The 17,416-nt window shown below is 38.5% G+C and overlaps 1 protein-coding gene across 6 annotated transcripts in view; it reads left to right on the top strand.

Annotated features, from left to right (window-relative positions):
• Positions 1-2,209: 2,209 nt before the first annotated feature.
• The window catches only part of LOC131140056 (ryanodine receptor 3-like), a 137,426-nt gene continuing 122,219 nt past the window's right edge, over positions 2,210-17,416 (top strand). For 5 of the 6 annotated variants that reach the window (XM_078796120.1, XM_058090132.2, XM_078796119.1 and 2 more), the window contains exons 1-2: positions 2,210-2,486; positions 3,516-3,557. In XM_078796120.1, coding sequence (XP_078652246.1) covers positions 2,439-2,486; positions 3,516-3,557 — 90 coding nt within the window. In that variant the 5' untranslated portion in view covers positions 2,210-2,438. The remainder of the gene's footprint in view (positions 2,487-3,515; positions 3,558-17,416) is intronic. The other variant, XM_058090131.2, reaches the window with a different exon arrangement.

Here is a 17,416-nt window from a genome sequence, read left to right as displayed (position 1 = left end):
GGCAGCCAGGCAGCCAGGCAGCCAGCAGGACGCACCGTTGCTTCACAGGGCTCCTATACAGTGACAAGACTGTAACCCAATGGGAGACCCCCGCGCTTTCTAACTGGGCAGTGATTGGTTCAATTTCGATTAACTCCGCCTACAAATATTTGAGCCAGTGCGGCTGCGGCTTGCAGGTAGGCCAAGGTCGCCATCTACTGCGAACGATTACAGTTTGTGTTGTCATGGTGACAGTTTGCACTGATCCCTAAGTTTTAAGACGCACAGGTAGCGAAAACAAGTATACCAGGTGTATATTTACATTGTTTTTTTTCAGAGTCTCAGGTGATGTTATTTAAAGCTAAACAGTGACACCCAGTGGCTGACATGCGCATCTACTCTAAACCTTTTATGTCCTATTTGAATTATTTGAATAATGTATGACTTCCACCGTTTTTGGCCACAGTTAAAAGTATGGACTATTTTGAGAATCAAGCTTGTATTATAAGGTATAATATTGACATTTGTTTCAACCTAAATGAACATTACTAAGCAGCCTCTACCTTGGTCAAAACATTACAGACATTTGACTCCTGTCTCCTGCCATTCAGGATGAATATGCCAAATGTGCTTTTTGCTAATTAGTCTCATTATAAATTCCACTGAAATATAACTATCTTGTCTATTAAGAATTAACCTTGCATCGGCAATTCCGTTGAACATTCTACAGTATAATCTGACCAAAAAGTGGAATATTTATATGCAGACCATAACAGCAAGGAGAGGTGAAGGTCACGCACTAATAATAATGGAGGAGATAATAAAAGGCCACCTGTGAGTTTTAATTGGTGCAGCAAGGAAACTTGAATAAGTACACCTCCACAGTCAAATGAGTGCCTATCTCTGAGCGTTTTAATATAATATATATAATATAATATAATGAAATGTTTGGTTGTAGTTCGCATTGGTAAAGTGGAGGGTGTTTGTAATATCATTTAACTTTTTGAAAGGTTTGTTTGGAGTAAAAGTAATTTTGCATTTCCTAAAAAGAACACCATACCAACAGTAAAATATGGTGGTGGTAGTGTGATGGTCTGGGAGTGTTTTGCTGATTCAAGACCTGGAAGATTTGCTGTGATAAATGTAACCATGAATTATACTATCTACTAAAATTCCAGTTTAAGGAGAATGTCCAGCCATCTGTTGAAAACCAACTTGGGTTCTGCAGCAGGACAATGATCCAAAACACACAGGAAGTCTACCTTTAAATGCTTATAACGAAAAACTAAATGAAGACGTTGAAGTGGTCTAGTTAAAGTCCTCACCAATATCCTACTGAGATGTTATGGCATGACCTTAAAAATGTTGTTCATGCTAGAAAATCCTCCAATGTGACTGAATTACAACAATTCTGCAAAGATGAGTGGGCCAAAATTCCTCCACAGTGCTGTAAGAGACTAATTGCAAGTTATTGCAAATGCTTGACTGCAGTTTTTGCTGCTTAGGGTAGCCCAGCCAATTATTAGGTTTAGGGGGCAATCACTTTTTCACACATAGTTTGGAATTTTACCCCCTTAATAATAAAAAGTATCATTTAAAAACTGAATTTTATTAAATTTCGAATCATTTACTAAATATGTTTGATGATGGTAAACACTTTTCCTCACCACTATACGTCAGACATTTATTTTACATGTGTACCTAATGTGGTGACCAGTCAATGTAAATATTGTCGCCTTGTAGGTCCCTGCTGTGACGCTAGAGGGCAGCATTGCATTTAACAGATAGGCGCCACTCTTTAGCGTGAACATGAATACAGTTGTCACTATTATCTGAATATGGGTCAAATTTTAGTGACTACAAATGCTTGTTTTAATCTCAGTAATTATAATTTAATAGTGTGTCACGTATACGAAAAAAATGGATTCTGGTTTTATGATGTATCAATAACACCACGTTAGTTTTTCTTGCAGTCAAACATTACTGGTTAGCTAAACGTGTGCTATACGTGGGGATGCACAAAAATATTATGCACGGTGCATCTTGCACGCTTTCCGAGCTTTCCCCCAACCCGGTTGTTATTATTATTATTATTATTATTATTATAATAACTGACTCTGTTTGATTATGTCAGAATATGCTTGCATTTACGCGCTCTGACTGTGACGTCACAGATGTGTCTCTGCTTCTCCTTGTTTCCACGCCACGCCGTCCACAGTCGCTACAGCCAAGCCAGCCAGCCAGCCAGCCAGCATCAGTACCAACATCCCTTCCGCACGCCCTCCTCCTTCCTCCGCCTCCTCCTCCTCCTCCTCCTCCTCCTCCCGGGGCCACCGGTGAAGGAGGCTTGTGCCGTGGGCTTTGGCTGGCAGTCTAGCCCGCTGCATGGCTGTGGATTAGCTGTATGCTCACATCGACAAGGGATAGGAGCCAGCGCCTGAGTGCGCTTATTTGCAGCCATGGCTGAAGGCGGAGAAGGAGAGGATGAGATCCAGTTCCTCAGAACTGTGAGTACACTATACTGCCTTGCTGCTCGGCGTACTTCTCATTGTCATCATCGTTATCATCAATTATCCCATGCAAAGGGGGTTGGGGGTTGTCTATCAACTGTTTATCATTTAAAATGTTTTTTTTTTTCTCACAACATTTGACAACCAGAGTGAGCCTTGTGCTCATCTTCAAGGTGGTCATCATCTCAGTTATTCCATCACTATGCAGGATTTGTATTATTTGTATTAAGAAGTTGAGTCCATCACTTTATTAATGGCACTTTTTTTGTTGCAAAACTGTCTGATTAGTGAAATGATGCACAAAGGCACAAAGGAATATACACATTATACACTCATTATGCACTCACACACATTCACAACATGTTGTGTAACTGACGTACACATGTACACATTAGTGACATCTAATTAAAATAACATATATTTGCACTGCACTGCATCACTTTTTATGTCTTTTTAATGTTTTTGTTTATTTAACAAGGATTTTGCAGTGTGTTTGATATGATTCGGTAACGGGACAAACCATTATTACCGACGCCTCTCAGTACTCTCTGCACACACACACACACACACGTCAATTAAATACAAAGATGTCTTTATATTATGCAGGTGTTCCTAATGTTATGGCCAGTGAGTGAGAGAGAGAGCAGACAGTTGCCCCCAGGCTTGCTTTGTGCAGCAATAGCAAACGTCTACAATGCATAGAATAGACATTGTTGATACTCACGGTTATACTGTAATAATTAAGAGTAATTAAGATGGAAAAAGAGGGTCCTGTGTAATGTGTGACACCGACTGTGATGGTGGTGGTGATGCTGTATAGATTCTGATATAACGGTACAAAGAAGTCATGTCTGAAAGGATAAAAATACGGCCCAACTCAGTGGGAGGCTCTCCTAAATGTGGTGTTGATATTTAAAATAATAAGCGTATTGTTTCTGAATTGAGAGGCTTTAATTGAAATGTTATTTTTTTTTTTTTACATTTTCTCATGTTGTACCTAACAAACAACTGTCAAAATGTCAACAGGCATCCGAGACGCCCATAGCACAGCCTTTAGGCATGAACCATGTACGTAAGTGATGGATTCTTCAATGTGTAGTCTTTGCACTTCTTCCCTTCTCCTCCTCCTCCTCCTCCAAGAACAGTGCTGATCTTTTTCTCTCGCTCGCTGACATCTGATACCCCCCCCACCAACCCCCTCTGCTCATTTGTCCTCATAGCCGCTCAACCTTTTAACCGCAGTGCATAGAGGTCACCACATCAGCATGCCTCCTGCTCCTAAAAGAAGCTGACATTTCAGCGACACTATTCGTTATTTTCCGAAAAAACATCAACAACAATCACTCAGAATTATAACATTTTTAATTTTTTTTTAGGCTAGCCTATTTTTGGATTTGGTAATTTTAGGTCAGTGAATGAGCTTGGTGGAAAATGCGTGTGTGTGCGTTGAATGCAAATGTGGTGCTGCGTGGTGCAGTCAGGCTGCACCAGACGTGCAACAGCAAAACATAGTGCAGAAATTATTCATCAGTGCTAGCAAAGCTTGGTTGAACGCACACACACACACACATTACTATCATGTATGTAGCCGAGGTACTCAATGCAGAGTACATGACTTAAGTCATTCCTGCAGAAAGAAATGCTCAACTTGGATACATGTACGCCGATACCGAGTCACGTTCAGTAGACTGTACATAAATACGGTAGCATCGGTGCCATTGCTTTGTGTGGCGTCTGTATGTAACATCTATATGTTTTTTTTCCTGCTGGCATCCAAATGTGGCCTTTTATTGGAGTCAAAGCGCTTGATAAAGCAGTTTGCAAACTGCCTCTCTCTAACAACAGAAAGTAATTTCCCTGGAGTGGTATCTGAAATGATCCCTGTCGGACTGCTGCCTATAAAGGCAACTCCGTGGGAGGAAAAAGGAAGAGAAGCAAGGGAATGCCTGAAGATGACACGGTTGTGGGTAATTTGGTGTTGACAGGAAGGGGGTAGCGCTGAGCCGGGAGACCTGGAGAAACACTTCCTTCAAACTACTGTTTAACGTCAGGGGGATGCTTAGAAAGCAGCACATTCCACAGGAAGACATAGACATAGACATAGACATTGCCAACGAAATGTCGTTGCTTGGCTCCCGTGTAATAATAAATAATAAATAATAAATAATAAATAATAAATAATAAATAATAAATAATAAATAATAAATAATAAATAATAAATAATAAATAATAAATAATAAATAATAAATAATAAATAATAAATAATAAATAATAAATAATAAATAATAAATTATAAATTATAAATTATAATGTGGAGAATAATGCCAACAATAAATGAAATGTTGTTGCCTGGCTCCTGTGTAATATTAAATGTTAATGTTAATGTTAATGTTAATGTTAATGTTAATGTTAAATAAATAAAAACTAATAAATAATAATGTGGAGAATAATGTCAATAATAAACAAAATGTCATTGCCCGGCTCCCGTGTAATATTAAATATTAAATATTAAATATATAAAAACTAATAAATAATAATGTGGAGAATAATGTCAATAATAAACAAAATGTTGTTGCCCGACTCCCGTGTAATATTTAATATTTAATATTTAATATTTAATATTTAATATTTAATATTTAATATTTAATATTTAATATTTAATATTTAATATTTAATATTTAATATTTAATATTTAAAAACTAATGTCGTTGCCCGGCTCCCGTGTAATATTAAATATTAAATATTAAATATTAAATATTAAATATTAAATATTAAATATTAAATATTAAATATTAAATATTAAATATTAAATATTAAATATTAAATATTAAATATTAAATATTAAATATTAAATATTAAATATTAAATAATAAATATTAAATAATAAATAATAAATAATAATGTGGAGAATAAATAGATTACATCAAATATGAACAATGTACAGCGTAAACAGTAATTTGTACAAATAATTTAAATAATTTAGAACAAATAACAATAATTCAAAGTTTTGGTTGTGCGTGTGGGCAGGTAGGGGTAGGGTTAGGGTTAGGTAGAGGGGCTTATTTGGCATTGAGCAGTCTGATTAGCTGTCTCTAAACCCGGTTGTTCTACAGCGCATGCTGCCGAGCCTTCTCCCCGACGCCGGGCGAGAAAACAGTCCATGCTGGGGGTGTGTGGGGTCAGAGTAGATCCGACGGGCTCTTGATAACCTGTATACATCCTGGTCGAGAATTGGAGATGCCCTATGATGCACCAGCAGTGGCTTTGGTAATGAGCACTGAATCATTTGAATCATCTCACGGTCACATGAATCAGGCTGCTCATTAGCCGCGAGTAGTTCTGTAAATGAATTGGTAGCTCACTGTGTGTTGTGTCATTAGAATGGACACAGCAGGGAGGAAAGGAGGGTTTCAGAAGGGCCTGCGGTGTCATGATCAGCGCACAAACAAGCGCTCCATTGCGAGGACCCCTGCGGGGCAAATATAACATTTTGGCAACTTATTATCAATTTGAGTGGGTGGAGCAACTTTGAAAAGGCCAGACTGGCTCTGCCACTAATGTGCTGTGACAGCGCTTGGTTTGTTTATGTGAAGGCGCTGGTCTTAACTTTGTATAAAGAAGAAAAAAAAAAAGTTCCAGAGCTATATATTTCTTCACCCTGCCATGCTTCTGCTTCCTCTCTTACCGACAGTGCCATTTGCTTTGAATGATGCTTTTTTTATCGCAGTTATTTCCCTGTTTTCACCCCAAAATCCTGAATCCGTCTTCTTAAACCCAACTTTGTCCAATGCCTGCATGTTTTTTGCCATGACTTATTATGTCTCTTTGTTTACTGAAATAAACTGACCGGTGTTGATTGACGCATTTTAATGCAGTATATCCCATGTGGAACAATTTTGTTCAAAAGTAAATGATAAATATGGCTTACTCGCTTACTCGTCTTCAGGGTAGGGGTGTGTATTGGTAAGAATCTGGCGATACGATACTAATAACAATGCAGATTAGACTTAGACTTAGACTTGGACTTAGACTTAGACTTAGACTTAGACTTAGACTTAGACTTAGACTTAGACTTAGACTTAGACTTAGACTTAGACTTTCTTTATTGTCATTGCACAATAACACAGCAGTGAAATTGCCAACGAAATGTCAGACAAATAATTCAAGGAAAATTATAAGCATAAAATAGTGTGTGTGGGCTGCACGGTGGTCGAGTGGTTAGCATGCAGACCTCACAGCTAGGCGACTCGGGTTCAATTCCACCCTCGGCCATCTTCTGTGTGGAGTTTGCATGTTCTCCCCGTGCATGCGTGGGTTTTCTCCGGGTACTCCGGTTTCCTCCCACATTCCAAAAACATGCTAGGTTAATTAGCGACTTCAAATTGTCCATAGGTATGAATGTGAGTGTGAATGGTCGTTTGTCTATATGTGCCCTGTGATTGGCTGGCCACCAGTCCAGGGTGTACGCCGACGAGTAACAGCCATGAGTGACAGCCTCGAACGGCAGTTATTCATGCAGTTTAATGTGTAATTGCTAAATATAACTTTTAGTAATACATGCTAGCTACGAACTATGAACTTGACCAGTAAATTCTGACAAAACTGCTGCATCCACAATGATCTCTTTCGGTGGTCACCATTATTTACAAGTTTAGTTATCGCCTCCCGTGACATCTAAACGGTGTCCATTGCTCCTCTGCGAAGAATAATACCTTTCCGGAGCACTCTCTAGTGTACAGTACATAAGCTTGTAGCTCTGCATAATGCATTTGCAATACAATCTAATATACCTTTGATGTTTACATGTAATATCACCTGTGTGTGTTTAAATGTGTTGTCATAAAATCGAGCTGCCTTCTATGGTTCCCGGTGAAGATGTTATCTAATGATTGAAATGTTGATGTGTCAGACCCTGTGAGTGAGGCGCTTGTATATATTATGTTATATTATGTTATGTTATGTTATGTTATGTTAGCGCAGACGTAACCAAGTGCTTTACAATGTAGATGTAGGGTAAGATCTAATATACTCCTACGATAAAAAATAAAACATAAAACATAAAATATAGTGCTTTGACATATAACAAAAGCAAGATTATCTAGTTGTCTGTTGAGTATGATTGTCTCTCACTTACGAAGGCACTATTTCTGAATTGGTTCCATGTCAGATGTTACACTGAGTTGCTATTAAAGGGGACCTATTATTCTTTTTCCACTTTTCTGACCAATAAATGTAGTTAGAAATTCGTATTCTTGTGTTAAATGATTTTTACCTGAACATTTTCAGGTAATGGCTCCCGTGTAATAATAAATAATAAAAAATTAATAATAAATAAAAAAAATAAAAAAATACATAAAAAACAAAAAATTAAAAATGATAAATAATAATGTGGAGAATAATGTCAATAATAAACGAAATGTCATTGCCTGGCTCCCGTGTAATAATAAATAATAAATAATAAATAATAAATAATAAATAATAAATAATAAATAATAAATAATAAATAATAAATAATAAATAATAAATAATAAATAATAAATAATAAATAATAAATAATGAGGTTAGCGTATTTGGAAGTGAGCCCTGAAAAAGGTTTGGAATGACTCAAAACGCTTGATTTCAAAAGGCGTGGTTAAAATTGGCCCTTTGTGATGTCACAGAGTGGCGGACTTCATTATATGGTTCTTAGTAAGGAAGCACTGTGGGCGTGGGACCAATCACAGTGGAGTGGGCGTGCCCAGACGTGGGCTGTAGGTGGAATAAATGAAAACAGTTTTTGGCAGGAAGCACAAATCAAAAGAAATACAGCTGGATTAATATTAATATTAATATTAATATTAATATTAATATTAATATATGTCTTTATTCGTCCCTCAGTGGGGAAATTTGCATTGTACAGCAGCAAGAGTACAGAATCAGTTAAGCAGTACAAAAATACACAATATAGAAAAATAAACAATATAAACAACCCAAGTATTAACAAAATCAACAGTTTTTCCCAGAGTTACATACAATACAGTATGTAAATAATATGAAACGAGATGAGATATATGACCAGTCTATACACTGAGATCTTGCTAGTGAGTTAATATGAGGCATTATGGAAATACTTCACATAGAATAAGTGCAGATACTGGATAATCTAAAAAAAAAAAATCTAAAAAGTTTTCTGTGCAGGTTATTGTGTGTAGCTGCTCTATAGGAGACTACAACTCAATACAAAGGGTCCAAAAATGAGCATAATAGGTCCCCTTTAAATAAATACATAAATCCCTTGCGTTTTGGCATAATTAATGTGACTGATGTGATGCTCACAAATAAGACGTAATAAGTTTAATTACAAATTCATATTTTTAAACCACCTCGAAATGCTTAGCCGTCAATATTGATCAAATCCATGCAGATGAATATACACTTCCAAGCACACATAAATATCAATTTCATCATATCATATTTCGCATTTTGCATCACCTGTGACAAATAGTAGCGATTGTTGTGATAGTGCTGTTACGCAGAAGCGGGTTTCTTCTATTGCATGATGAAGTCTCATATAAAAAAAAGCAGGCCTGTGATGTCGAGGGAGCGGATCTAGGGAGGGGGCAGGCCCAAACACAAGCCCGTGTAAAGCTGCTGTAATGAGCTATTGATCGTGCCACCAAATGAAGAAATTTCCGCAGTTGTGTCAATGGCGTGCAGTAAGCAGGCCTGATTGATCTTGTGTGTCAGGGTGTGAATATTTAACAAGGCTCTGAAGGAAGCTGCCCTCTGTGGGCTACCTTGTTGTTGTTGTTTGTGTCTTTGGGTTGTACGTCGGTTGCACCGTGTGTGCTCGTTACTTGCCACGGGGATGCTCTTTATTCGATGCACACAAGATACTGCGATATGCAAATGTATGATATGTATATGTATGATAATGTAGATACTGTAAGACTACCTCAAATCTTCGGCCGATATTACAGTTACTTTTCACAAGTGATTCAAGCCATGTATTGATTTACTCAATGAAATAATACAGCCAATTCAAAATAATAAGCTTGACAGCAATTACAGTAATTGAGCAAAATACTGTGTAATGCAGATTTGTGGATTAAATGAAAAAACTTGTTTCAGCACAACCTGTTAATTCCACAAGTGAAGTCACATAATTAAACACTGCAAAAAAGGACCAATACTGCAATATGCAATACAAGTTGGGTATTACATTTCCTCATAATATTACAAGTTTATTCTCACAAAATTGTGACTTTTTCTTGGAAGAATATTACTTTTTCTCTTAATATTTTGACAGCTGTTTTACCTTTTTTGCTGTTGTATTTTTCATTTGATGATGACTTTATTCACATAATATTTTTACTTTATTCATATAACATTTTCAACTTTTCCTGCAACCTTATTTTCCAAAAAATTACAGCTTTATTTATTGTTTTTTTGTTTACCTCCGCCAAGCATTCATATATAAACATCATAAACACTATAATGCAAGCTGTTAGCATGCTGATATTAACATAGTAGCATTTTTTTCATAGGTCGACACAATTATGTTAGCATGCTAACATAATTACCCTATAATTTTTTTGCATTTGTGGAGTTATGCGCTTATACAAATACTACACACGCAAATAAGACCAAAATTACAGCTTTATTTATTGTTTTTTTGTTTACCTCCGCCAAGCATTCGTATATAAACACCATAATGCAAGCTGTTAGCATGCTAATGTTAGCACGTTAGCATTACTAGCATGCTAATATTAACATAGTAGCATTTTTCATAGGTCGACACAATTATGTTAGCATGCTAACGTAATTACCCTATAATTTTTTAGCATTTGTGGAGTTATGCGCTTATACAAATACTACACACGCAAATAAGACCAAAATTACAGCTTTATTTATTGTTTTTTTGTTTACCTCCGCCAAGCATTCGTATATAAACACCATAATGCAAGCTGTTAGCATGCTAATGTTAGCACGTTAGCATTACTAGCATGCTAATATTAACATAGTAGCATTTTTCATAGGTCGACACAATTATGTTAGCATGCTAACGTAATTACCCTATAATTTTTTTGCATTTGTGGAGTTATGCGCTTATACAAATACTACACACGCAAATAAGACCAAAATTACAGCTTTATTTATTGTTTTTTTGTTTACCTCCGCCAAGCATTCGTATATAAACACCATAATGCAAGCTGTTAGCATGCTAATGTTAGCACGTTAGCATTACTAGCATGCTAATATTAACATAGTAGCATTTTTCATAGGTCGACACAATTATGTTAGCATGCTAACATAATTACCCTATAATTTTTTAGCATTTGTGGAGTTATGCGCTTATACAAATACTCCACACGCAAATAAGACCAAAATTACAGCTTTATTTATTGTTTTTTTGTTTACCTCCGCAAAGCATTCGTATATAAACACCATAATGCAAGCTGTTAGCATGCTAATGTTAGCACGTTAGCATTACTAGCATGCTAATATTAACATAGTAGCATTTTTCATAGGTCGACACAATTATGTTAGCATGCTAACGTAATTACCCTATAATTTTTTAGCATTTGTGGAGTTATGTGCTTATACAAATACTACACACGCAAATAAGACCAAAATTACAGCTTTATTTATTGTTTTTTGTTTACCTCCGCCAAGCATTCGTATATAAACACCATAATGCAAGCTGTTAGCATGCTAATGTTAGCACGTTAGCATTACTAGCATGCTAATATTAACATAGTAGCATTTTTCATAGGTCGACACAATTATGTTAGCATGCTAACGTAATTACCCTATAATTTTTTAGCATTTGTGGAGTTATGCGCTTATACAAATACTACACACGCAAATAAGACCAATATTGCAATATGCAATACAAGTTGGGTATTAAATTTCCTCATAATATGACAAGTTTATTCTCACAAAAGCTTTATTTATTGTTTTTTTGTTACCTCCGCCAAGCATTCGTATATGAACACCATAATGCAAGCTGTTAGCATGCTAATGTTAGCACGTTAGCATTAAAAAAATAAAAAGTAAGATATTTGAGAATAATGGAATGTTTTATCAGAGCTTTTCTTGTAGAAAATTGGAACCAAAGCGAAGTTTTAAAATTTTTTTGGTTTTTAATAAATGCATTTTTTTTTGTTTTGTTTTGTTTTTTTGGAAAACCTGATGCGGCCCAGTCTCACCCAAACCCGAGCTCCGGTGGCCCCCAAGTAAATTGAATTTGAGACCCCTGCTGTAAAGCCTAATTATTTATTAGAATACAGGAAAAGTGTCTTTCTCTCTCTCTCTCTCTCTCTCCCAAGGAAGAGCAAGCGACAGCCGGGTTACCACAGAAACAATGTCAGTGTGTCACACATTATTCATTGAAAATCTTCCTTCTTTTGGCTGCGCTTGTGAATCATTTCCACTGCACGCATTGCTTCTGCTATCTGCCTGTAATGATGTCCAATGTTCTTTCTCCCCGCTGTGCCCTGAGTAAGCCATTTAGAGGAGTGTTAACTGCAGCAATCTGGTGCTGTTAAGCTTACTTTGCCCTCCCTCTTAGGAGAAGGTTGAGTTGTTCTCCAGGCTAGAGACAGCTCTCCAAAATGTAATTCCTATCTCTATGCTCCGAGCAAGTGTTTCGGAATGGACTAAACAGGGGGTGCTGAATTGAGTCATTTGCATGATCGTCACAGCACAGTTGTACCCGAGCGCTACGATTCTCGATTCTACCTCCGTCACCCACAAAAGTCTTTTTCCTCCTGGAGGCAGGTGACAAAGTCCTGGCCTTTTTTTTTTCCGATATTGGCAATGAGGTGGCCTTTTCTCACCTCATAAAAGATTCATTCCTCTGTAACAAACCTCTGCATTACACTACACCATGCAGCACACAAGATATCACTTATCGTTTTCTTCTCTGGCTGCTGAGTGTGTTCTAATAATATAAAATTATTCTGCTAAGTCAGCAAGTAGGAGAGAAGATTCACAAATTCCTTTCTTTCCAGGAGCAGTTCCTGCGAAATTGTTGTATTGCATTTTTATTTTCTGTCTGTAATTCCGTTTGTGGTGCAGAAAGTGTCAGGTTCCGGTTTTTGAGGGCTTTGTGATGTGATGCGACCCCAGGATGCAGAGAGCAGGACCAAAAGTGCAGATAAAAATGTATCGTCTTTATCGCTAATGGCAGCAGCGGGATACAACAAAAGCCACAAAAGAAAGAGCACACACCTGAACTAAATAGGGAGTATGAAATTAGAGGCAGGAGCGTAAAACGAGCAGGGATTGAGAAAACGGAAGGGAACAAGAAAGGAAGTACAGTAAAGTCTCATTATATCGATATCGGTTATAACGAATTATTACTTATTACGATACTATTTTCATTTCCCGGGAAATTTCTAGTCTTTTATGATATAATTAGTTCAGTTAGTACGATACCCGGTTATTATGATAATCCGGTTACTACGATGCCCTTTTCATCTCCCGCCAGCCAATTTGGTCTGCTTATATCGATACAAAAGCAGCTTAAATCAATCTTTGCTTAAGGATTTCAATACCAAAAAAGAACACGGCGAACGGCTGCTTGAAATCCTTAAGCAAAGATTGATTTAAGATGCTCGACATTGTTCTATACTATAGAACAATGTCGAGTGCATTATTGCCCACTTTTAATGCAGTTCGGCACAGGATCGGATATATGGATAGTCCGGTTATATCGGTATTTTTTCGAGACTTTACTGTAGTTACAAAAATAAGGGCATGGAAACCGGAACAGAGGCAAAGAAGGAAACTAAAAGAGCTGTCATGACGGGGTAAAGCCCAATCGTGGCAGAAAGTTTAATTCCAAACGGAGACCCACGTGGAGATGGTGAAGTTATTTTTTTTTCCTCTTCCACCCCTCCACTGGGACGTAAGTGGCTGCAGGTAGCAAGGGCTGGCCGCTGCTCGTATCGGCTATTTTCCCTTTGTGGCGCTGGTCTTGTGTCTATGTGTGTGAACAATATTTTTACTTGTATGCCGAGGTTTTTTTTAACAGTCCCACACTGTACTCCTTCATTTAAGAGTCTAGTTTGGAGTTGTTGGTTTTTTTCCCTCCCCTCTCCTAGTGTTGTCCCTCCTTCTTCCCCCCCGGATTCAATTGTTCCCACTGGTTTTTGTCCGATATAAGCGAAATCCGTTATATGCGTATACCGGAAAATGTCCGTTTTACGCATATATCGGATTTTATCCGTTATAAAAAGGCACTTCCTTGACTATGTTTCCAATGTACCTGGACTGGGCAATGAAAAGAGACGTAAGGTAATGAGAATTTAACTTTATTGGACTCTGAGCATAACAAATTGTTAATTAAGCTAGGCCCTGTTACGCCCGTCAGGCCTACGTTATTTCCAATAGTGAGGTTAAGATCTCATTCACTGCTGTGCTAGTATTATTGACGTCACTCACTTTTATATTTGTCCTAAATCTGGAGCCAGGAGAAAGACACGATGCGGCCATCCGATATATGCGAGGGAAATTGGAACAGCACTGGAGATTTTGTCCGAAATAGGCGGAATCCGTTATAAAAAATCCAATATATGCAATGAATTTTTTTTGGAAATGCATTACAGAAAAATTGGTTCTTTTTTTATCTGTCCGTTGTAAGCGAATTTCCGATATATCCGAGGTTTACTGTACTTCCATTTCGGAAGCACCTCTTCCGGATGACAGGTACAGGTTGATGATTTGACACAATACCAATTGTTACAAAAATGTTTTCCACCTGTCTTCAGCGGGCCGCACCGATCCCCCGTTCAAAAGACTCTCAGCTGCACTTTAAAGACGACGCATGAACTGTTAAGCCCGTGTATATCATCCTGAAGCAAACAGAGCTTGACATAACAGCGTCTCAGCTGTAGATCAGCGTTGGCCCTCTTCTGCAGGGACAGCTGCATTGATACATGGATGAACATAGGGGGAGGAGGGGGGTCACAGTCACTGCAGGCTTTAAATGGCCGTTCATAGAAAATATGGCAAGTTTGGAAGAAGAAGTGTTTCCGTCATGCCTCATTAACAGTCGGCCTAAGCAAGACAATATGTGAGCGATTCATCCTTTAACATTCAAGCATGCAAGATGGATGCAATGTGGAGGACTCGGGACTGCACAGCGATTGGTTGCTGGCCTTGGGCTCGAGCCTGGCTCGTCTTTGTGGGCTTTTGGGGAGCCATTGTGGTGATGTTGGTGTTTTGGGTTGCTGGGGGGATTTGGTGTGTTGAAGGTCAATGTTTTATTTAAGTGCGATTAGCGCATAAGACCCTGTCTCTCGCCTGCAGTCAACTGGGATAGGCTCTAGCATACCCATGACCCTAATGGATAAATGGATGGGTGGATGAATGATTATAGTAGTACAATAATATATCATAGTTAATGTTTTATTATTATCATTATCTTCATTGTTTTCCCTCAATGAAGTCATAACGAGATATCACTTCAAAATGTAAACATTGAGATAATGTTTTTAAATGAACCTGTTTCACCCAATTGGATTTTAGTCATTTATGATTTGTTATAATAAACAACAAATTGTAATAAATAATAAAAAATAAGGGCTGCACGGCGGTCAAGTGGTTAGCGCGCAGATCTCACAGCTAGGAGACCAGGGTTCAATTCCACCCTCGGCCATCTCTGTGTGGAGTTTGCATGTTCTCCCCGTGCATGCGTGGGTTTTCTCCGGGTACTCCGGTTTCCTCCCACATTCCAAAAACATGCTAGGTTAATTAGCGACTCCAAATTGTCCATAGGTATGAATGTGAGTGTGAATGGTTGTTTGTCTATATGTGCCCTGTGATTGGCTGGCCACCAGTCCAGGGTGTACCCCGATTAAAATGGATATTGGCTGCATAGCAGATGAGTGTTTAGCGACCCGAGTTCGATTCCGGCCTCGGCATGTTCTCCCCGTGCATGCGTGAGTTTTCTGCGGGTACTCCGGTTTCCTCCCACATTCCAAAAACATGCTAGGTTAATTGGCGACTCCAAATTGTCCATAGGTATGAATGTGAGTGTGAATGGTTGTTTGTCTATATGTGCCCTGTGATTGGCTGGCAACCAGTCCAGGGTGTACCCCGCCTCTAGCCCGAAGACAGATGGAATAGGCTCCAGCACCAACCGCGACACCTCGTGAGGAAAAGTGGTAGAAAATGAATGGATGAATGAATGAATGTGGAATGTGTGGACATGTAATCCCAATTGTGAGCTAAGCTGGACTTAAAGTTAAGATAAAGTTCCTGATTTGAAAGGCTATTGATTGATCTATATTGATAGATATTGTTTCTATACCCAAAATGGCTCTCTCTCAATATTTTCCAATATGTTGAAAACTGGAGTACTTTCTCCTTTCGGGAAAATCCAGGATTTGTTCTGTGGACACAGTGCCCCTAACTGCTCTCCCGTTGGGCTTCCAAGAAGCCCTTTCACTCCAAAATACAACACATTTTACAAAAAGCCTCAATTCCCTTGATAAATGATTGAAAGAGAAGCAGGGGGAAGGTTGCTTGTTCCTTTGTCACCTGCTGCAAACCCTTAGGAAAAAAACGCTGTCACATGTTGTTATGTAGTGTAGAGAAAAATACAATACCCCCCAAATCATCTCCCATAGTTATTCAAATATCTCATTGCAGAGTGGAGGCCTTTTACAGAGCTATTCATTCCCATGTTGTTCCCTTTTCACTTCAGTAGACAGGAGGTGTAAACCAACGAGGTGATGAAAATGCTTACCTGTCACATTTAAGCTACCACTGTGGAGGAGAAGCAGTGCTGTGAGGTGCAGTGAACCTCTTAATAGCCTTAACTCCTGCAACGCTTTGGTACGGAAACATGCAGATACCTCCACACCGGGGAGGGCTTTATCTTCTTGCAGGGTTCACTTCAGGTGTTCTTTTATAAGCTCTCCCCTCAGATAACTTGCAGCCACATTCACTCTTAATAGATGAATGCTTCCATTCATTCATTCATTTTCTAACGCTTATCCTCATGAGGGTTGTGGGGGGTGCTGGAGCCTATCCCAGCTATCCCGCCAGCCAATCACAGGGCACATATAGACAAACAACCATTCACACTCACATTCATACCTATGGACAATTTGGAGTCGCTAATTAACCTAGCATGTTTTTGGAATGTGGGAGGAAACCGGAGTACCCGGAGAAAACCCACGCATGCACGGGGAGAACATGTAAATTCCACACAGACATAACCGAGGGTGGAATTGAACCCTGGTCTCCTAGCTGTGAGGTCTGCGCGCTAACCACTCGCCCGCCGTGCAGCCCGGGAAACAATATCAATTCAATTAATCTGATTTTATGCCATAATTGTGTCCCACAAATGATTGCTTGTAAATTATATTCATTCATTTTCTACCGCTTATCCTCACAAGGGTCGCGGGGGTGTTGGAGTCTATCCCAGCTGTCTTTGAGAGGCGTGGTACACCCTGGACTGGTCGCCAACCAATCACAGGGCACATACAGACAAACAACCATTCACACTCACATTCATACCTATGGACAATTTGGAGTCGCCAATTAACCTAGCATGTTTTTGGAATGTGGGAGGAAACCGGAGTACGCGGAGAAAACCCACGCATGCACAGGGAGAACATGTAAACTCCACACCGAGATAACCGAGGGTGGAATTGAACCCTGGTCTCCTCGCTGTGAGGTCTGCACGCTAACCGCTCGACTGCTGTGCAGCCCGGGAAACAATATCAATCCAATTAATGTGATTTTATGCCATAATTGTGTCCCACAAATGATTGCTTGTAAATTATATTATTGTCAACATTATTTTGAGACATGTTTTTTTCATTAATGTAATGATAATACATGGCAGAAAAATGCAAGTACACATTTAAATAAGATAAACAAACAACATCATAACAGAAATTAAAATAAAAATAAAATTGACTCGGCAG

Source organism: Doryrhamphus excisus, linkage group LG14, assembly GCF_037039965.1.
Source record: "Doryrhamphus excisus strain RoL-2023G ecotype Guam linkage group LG14, RoL_Dexc_Guam_v1.1, whole genome shotgun sequence".
Classification (NCBI taxonomy): domain Eukaryota; kingdom Metazoa; phylum Chordata; class Actinopteri; order Syngnathiformes; family Syngnathidae; genus Doryrhamphus; species Doryrhamphus excisus.
The sequence above is the reverse complement of the archived record's forward strand: the minus strand, read 5'-3'. Positions and strand labels throughout refer to the sequence as shown.